At 34.2% G+C, this 6,663-nt stretch overlaps 2 protein-coding genes across 2 annotated transcripts; one reads left to right on the forward strand and one right to left on the reverse strand.

The window, feature by feature from the left end:
• Nucleotides 1-34: 34 nt before the first annotated feature.
• Nucleotides 35-4,444, reverse strand: LOC127963436 (ER membrane protein complex subunit 3). Its single transcript, XM_052563354.1, has 8 exons — nucleotides 4,068-4,444; nucleotides 3,269-3,326; nucleotides 3,074-3,167; nucleotides 2,904-3,008; nucleotides 1,697-1,778; nucleotides 1,537-1,616; nucleotides 1,228-1,310; nucleotides 35-666 (listed from the first exon to the last, which is right to left on the reverse strand). Exons 1-8 carry the CDS (start codon nucleotides 4,220-4,222, stop codon nucleotides 562-564), a joined length of 762 nt encoding a protein of 253 aa, XP_052419314.1. The 5' UTR covers nucleotides 4,223-4,444; the 3' UTR covers nucleotides 35-561.
• Nucleotides 4,445-4,623: 179 nt separating this feature from the next.
• Nucleotides 4,624-6,470, forward strand: LOC127963437 (protein UXT). Its single transcript, XM_052563355.1, has 6 exons — nucleotides 4,624-5,133; nucleotides 5,441-5,522; nucleotides 5,708-5,775; nucleotides 5,873-5,980; nucleotides 6,100-6,163; nucleotides 6,240-6,470. The coding sequence occupies exons 1-6, from the start codon at nucleotides 5,066-5,068 to the stop codon at nucleotides 6,300-6,302; spliced, it is 453 nt and encodes a 150-aa protein (XP_052419315.1). The 5' UTR covers nucleotides 4,624-5,065; the 3' UTR covers nucleotides 6,303-6,470.
• Nucleotides 6,471-6,663: the final 193 nt, after the last annotated feature.

The raw sequence follows: 6,663 nt of genomic DNA on the forward strand, positions 1-6,663 counted from the left end.
GTCTGATTCAATCAAAGACACGAGTACAAACTGATTTCCTCCTCACCTTAGGGTTCCATATAATGTTTATTAAATATCTCTTGTACAGTTACCAAAATAGTATCAGTTTGACATTCAATTTGCTGTTATAATATCTCTCTGACTGAAATAATGGCTTGTAAATAAAGAACTTGTTATAATAATTACAAACCACACTAGAAGAAATCTGCCGGATAGAGACCGTTTAAATCAAAGATGAAAACTAAACTGACATTTTAAGAACACTTTAGAAACAGCTAACCCAAAAATATATTTCAAGGCATCACTTCACACATAAACAGACATTTAAGACATGAGAAATTCTGAATACGAACATCTCTGGCAAAATGTAGATCTACACAGTTTTACAAGAAATTAAATGTTCATGTGCAACACTCACAGTTCACAAAAACAAATTGTAGATGCTTTGCAGGACATTCACATTCATTCAAACAAACGAAACCCTATCAGGAACACTGGAGTCTATGAATCCTGTGTTAAGAACCACATCTCATCAAAACAGGGATGTTTTTACTGTAGTTCTTAACTAAAGAGTCCTCTGAAGTTCAGATCCTGACACATGAGTTCCTCCTCTACGTTCTCAAGGGCCCATCTGTGCTCCACAATCTCCAGAGCTTCCCACTCGCTCTGAAACAACGCGAATAAATACATTTAGAGCATTGCACAGCTTCACACATCTGAGCAGAGTGTGAACATTTTGCTAAACATCTCCTTTTGTGTTCTGCAGGAGAAAGAAAGCCATATGTGTTTACAACAAGAGCATGAGGGTCAGTAAATGATGACCACATTATCTCTCTCTCCAAGTATATCATTATTCCAGTTTGAGGACTATATTAACTCAACCAACACTGAATCTGCATTCCTCAAGAAATATAATATTTTCATAGTCCTGTAATTATGTGAGCTTCAAAACGGCAACGGTTAAGGTTTCGTAATTATGTATTATGAAATTAAAACAACCAAGTTTCCACATTGGCACTGCTGGGGCATGCATCATCTGTCCACTGGGGCTGTAGGCACTGAATTCCCAAGAAAAATTGACTTCAACTAAATTTTGTGTTAAACACAAATAACTGCTGGCATGTGTTTTTCTTAGATGTGCAGGTTTGTCCCAGAATAAATGCATACACTGAGAATGATCACGTCACATAGAAATGGTTTAATTTATGCAAATGATGTTCTACTCGCCTTAAATGCTTTATTAGGATCAGGAGGCATCGCCATTGCGGCTCCCGTCATTTGATCCTGCATAATTCTTGATTGATCTGCAGCTGAAAACAAAACAATAATAAAACAAACTTTTGCTTTAAATAGCTGAGAAAATCTCAGTTTCACATTTGTCAATTTTAATAGCTTTAAATACAATACAACACATTAGGTAATTGTATATTAATTAAATCTATCAATATTCAATAAATTATCTGACTCATTTCATTATATTAAAATAAAATAATCAGTCATAAAAAGGTCTAAATATCAGAAACAAAAACAACTAACCATTGTCTTGTCCAAGAATGAGGGTGTACATGCTTCTGAGGCCAAACACATTGAGAAAATACCATGATGCTGAACTGACCCTATACGAGTAATACATTCAGATTTTATTCAGTTTCAGCTTCTGGCAACAAATAAAACACATCACATGTGAATACTGTACCAGGATGCATCTAGAGAGATCAGCTCAATTCCTCTCTGTAACATAGGCTTGAATCTCAGAGTCAGAGGAAAGGGAACTTTAGCTGAAGGGGAAACAAGCAGCACAGAAAAAACGACTTTGGTAACAATTCATTTAAATTTTAAACTCTTGCAAGTAGAATTTTTTCAGATAACGTTCACTTGAGATTCACTTAGATAAACAGCAGCCACTACAACTTTTGCCATTTTAAAGTCATCCTTTAAAAGTCATTGTATTTTTGTTTGGTAACGCAGAGAAAAAGCAAAAGTAGCTGCTTTAAGAGAGAACAGAAGCCTTGCATCAGCAGTGGACTGAACAAACACGTAAGTGGTAATCCTACTACGGTGGGAGCCCACTTACCCACGTCTGCCTTTCAGAAAATGAGTTATGAATGTACTGGCCAAACGTTACATCACCCAATTAAAATTCATGAGCCGGCTGTTAAGGTTTAGAATGTCTCCCTTCACATTTCAGATGCTACCTACACCCCTGAATTTAATCACACTTACAAATAATTGTTTTAGAAAGAAAACCACATTCACACAGGCTCACTAGATCCTTTTTCCAGTTTATAGTTTTAAGGGAGTTGCTCTCCCAAAAATGTACATTTGCTGAACATTTACTCACCCTGAGGCCTTCCAAAATGTAGATGAGTGTGTTCCTTCATGGGAACAGATTTGGAGAATTGTATCCTTTCATCACTTGCTCACCAATGGATCGTCTGCAGTGAATGGGTGCCGTCAGAATGAGAGTCCAAACAGCTGTTAAAGACATCACAGTAACCTTCTCTAGTCCATCAAAACAAAAAGCTGTGCTTTTGCAAGAAACAAATTAATCATTAAGAAGTTTTTAACTTTAAATCATTGACTTTCAGCTAAAATAAGTTTTCTATCCATAATACCACTTTTCCACAATGAGCTTGAATTTTCTTCACCCGAGGAAGCGTTACTGTAGATTATGGACTACAGCAATGGTTTAAAGATGCAAATGGTACAAACATGAAGCTTTTTCACAAGACATTACTATTTGAGGGACTGGAGTTGTCAGTTCGGCCTGCTTGTGATGTTTTTATCAGCTGTTTGGACACTCATTCCGATGGCACCCATTCACTCTCCAAATCTGTTCCCAAGAAGAAACAAACTCTACATGAACTATTCCTCTAATTCTGACAAATAACAAATGCTCTTACTTGTGACAAAACCAGAAAAGGCCCAATTGATCCATCCTCCAATCAGAATCATTGGCAGCACATTGGTCAGGTTCCCTTTCATCATGTCCGTCAACATGCTGGTGTCTGGGACAGAAGATGCACGATGTTATGATGAAGCACAGGAAGCCATATGTTAAAGTAGCTCTTACCAGTCATGGGGTTTTTGGGGACCACTTTTCTTTTGACCTTCTTGAAGAATCCAGTCTCAGGGTTGTTGAAATAGTGTTTTCGCATGGCAAATGACTGAAATGGAACAGCATTATTGATCATTGAGAGAAACTGAGTTTTATATGTTTATTCCATGAAAATATACTGGGAACTGTTATTCATAAAGTAATTAATACCTGTTTGGGAAGATATTTTCCATTTTCTCTCAGGATGCGGCTGCGCAGCAACACCTGGCTGTGATTTAAAATGAATTAAAATGGATAAATGGATATGTATTAACAAAATAACTTGCAACGATTATGTATAAACTGCAACAGTTCCAATGAGATTATTATAAAGCCTTCCTTCCTTAAATTTTTTTCCTGAAGTTCTAAATAATTATAATCTTAAGAACTTGCCTAGTATTTAATATTCTTGCAAGAAATAAAACAAACGTATTGTTTTTATTTTCATATTTTGTAATTGGGGCAAATTAAAAAAAGAGCTAATGAACATATTTTGGGCAAACTTTCAGAATTTAGGAAATGTCTTCTTTTGAATTAAAATGGATATTGCATAATTCATTATACCTGTTTATTCCCTGATATCCAGAATACATACTTGCATACAGTATTTCTAACCAATACTGAAAATATTGTTTAATCTGCAATCAAAACTTTTAATTTTGCCAAAACAACTTTACAAAGACTGACAACATTTTTAAATTTGTCAATATTTTTTTAAGCAAAATGTAGTATTAATATAATTAAACAACATTTTAAGACAAAACATTTCATTCATTTATATTCTGCCAAGACAACTTCATAAAGATAAAAACAGGTATCGTTTTTAGGTTAATTATTATTTTTATTACAATCATGTATTGAATATAATTAGAATTTTTCTCGATGGTATTTTTTATAGAATTACAGTAGTCTATATATGTGAGTCTGATACCATGTTTTTGGTTAAACACCTGTATGTACAGTATCTCACCTGTCGGACACCTGCTGCAGATCCACTTTCTTGTCGTTATGAATCAATCGAGTGACGTAATGCCGCAAAACTCCGACGAAGAATGTGATGAAGACTATGGGCAAAACGACCCACAGGCGAATACTAGAGTCGAGCAGCAACTCTGGACCTGCCATTTCCTACACCAAAAATAACCTCTACAACTATCTGACACAAATTTATATTAATATTCAAATAAAATTAAAAAAAATGAAGAAAAGTCAAACTATGGTAAAACTACTGCACTTTTATACGACAGTAGCGACACATTGCAGCATGAACATGCGCCCTATCCACATGGAACAGCTGCTTTTTTGACCTTTGAGCTTGTAGCGAATTTCTATTCTTGACTCGAATCTATTAAATGAATCCGTTGAATCGATTCATGCTTATCGAGTCCTCACTGAACCGAGTCTCTTTTGAACATGACAGTTTTAACTCGTTAACGCAATAGAAATAGTCTGAAAGTAAGTAATAATGTTTTTCATATTAACAGTTTTATTTCACGTTTTGAACATATGAGTCGGGGGTAACGTCATATCGTAAAATAAACGTTTTTAACTTGCTCTTTAAGACGAATTGTTTAAAAGAGCTTATTCATAGCAAATGAGTCGCACTTCCCTTCACTACTTTGAACTGTGAGATATTTACGTTTTGTTTTTATTTTATTTTAACTAGAATGATGGACTTGTATTTATATATATTTATATATGTATAAATATATATATTTCTCCCTTAAAAAACAAGTTAGTTTAACGCAATTTCCGGTCTCGAAGACGTTTCCGTGTAACTTGTAAACAAGTGGAGAGCCACGTGACAGACTGAAAGCAGGTTAGCTTCACACAGTCGAGCATTTTCTATTAAAACAAATTAATTTGTCAACACTAATCTTTTTGTCGCTGAATCGATTTCTGATGCACGTTAATATTAGAAACAGATTAAGATAAAATAAATATCGCAACCATCTTTTTTCTGATATCATGACTCCTGGGGCGAAAGTCTTGCAGTATGAGACGTTTATCAATGAAGTATTGAAAATAGACTTACAGTAAGTATCATCGCCTAAGATACACCCTGAAATAGCAATGCTATAATCATGTTTACATGTTTGAACCATGGTAATCCCATGATTTCTTTAAATATGATCTATCGTTGTAACCAGGTATCATTTGAAATGTATAACATAACATATATGAAATGTTATATGTATATGTAAACTCTCTCTCTCTCTCTCACTCTCTCTCTCTCTCTCTCTCTCTCTCTCTCTCTATATATATATATATATATATATTGAGACAAATATATATAAAAAACTGATGGATTAAAATGATCTTCTACTGTTTTAATTCTGACAGGAAAGTATTGGAGCAAAGAGATGCCATGTATGAGAAAATAGCACAATACCTTCAGCTAAAGAACACAATTAAAAGTATTCAGGTATTTTACCTCTGTCCTTTTTTAATTTATTTAATCATTTATTTATTTATTTTTGCTATGTAACATTGACAAACTCTGTTTGCATTTGTTACTTCCTGTCTCTGTTGTTTTCTTGCTCTCATTCTGTATTGAGTGATGATGTGTATTATAATATGTTGCTTTTGCTGTATTTTATTTATCTTTAGGAAACTGACACCAAAGAACTCAAAACTGAGGTTGACCTTGGCTGCAATTTCTATGTGCAGGCTCACGTGTAAGTATTGCAGGTCTGTTGTCTGTGTACTGTGCGTCAATGCCTCTGTCTCAACATTTATGAAGGGCAAACTCATAAAGAAATCATTCCTTTTTAGACCTGATGCATCAAAAATATATGTGGCAGTTGGGTATGGATTCTTTGTCGAATTCACACATGCAGAGGCTTTAAAGTTCATAGAAAAGAAGACTAATCAGCTGACAGAGTAAGAGAGGATTTGGTTTTATATTTTTGTTTTTGATTTTTTTGAAATGTGCATGTATGCCTTTTTAAATATTTTTACCGTGAGATGTTCAAACATTCATCATTACTTGAAAATTTCAGGTATACTGAGGTCCTTACCAAAGATGCAGCAAAGATAAAGGCCAACATTCGCATGGTTTTGGAGGTACAAATTATAAAAATGTACTTACTTGTACTTTTTCAGTTCATTGTGATGCTTAAAAAAACAGTTTTTTTCACAGGGTTTAAGGGAATTGCAAGGTCTGAAAGATCTTCCAGAGGACAGAAGGAGAGAGGTGTTTTAGTACAGTACACCAAACACAGCACATTGTAATAAATTTGCACATATGACTGTAAATGTTTGTTTCAAAAAGTGTGAACTTTATGGCAGCCAGGTTCAGAGGAACATTGCCTTTTAACAGGTTATACTGTTGTTTTGAAAAGTTTGCTGAATAAAAACATTTTCGGTACAACTGTCAGTGTCATTGTGATCATTTTAAATAATTATATCACTGTACACACAATACATTAACACATGACCTTTATAAATTTCTTCATATAAGATTAATATAAGTCAATGGAAAAAAAATAGTTAGTTGAATCTATAAATGATAAGAACACAAACTATGTATAGATTACCCTGTCCACATAATCAGTTCTTCATCC

The sequence above is a fragment of the Carassius gibelio genome, chromosome B8, assembly GCF_023724105.1.
Source record: "Carassius gibelio isolate Cgi1373 ecotype wild population from Czech Republic chromosome B8, carGib1.2-hapl.c, whole genome shotgun sequence".
Lineage (NCBI taxonomy): Eukaryota > Metazoa > Chordata > Actinopteri > Cypriniformes > Cyprinidae > Carassius > Carassius gibelio.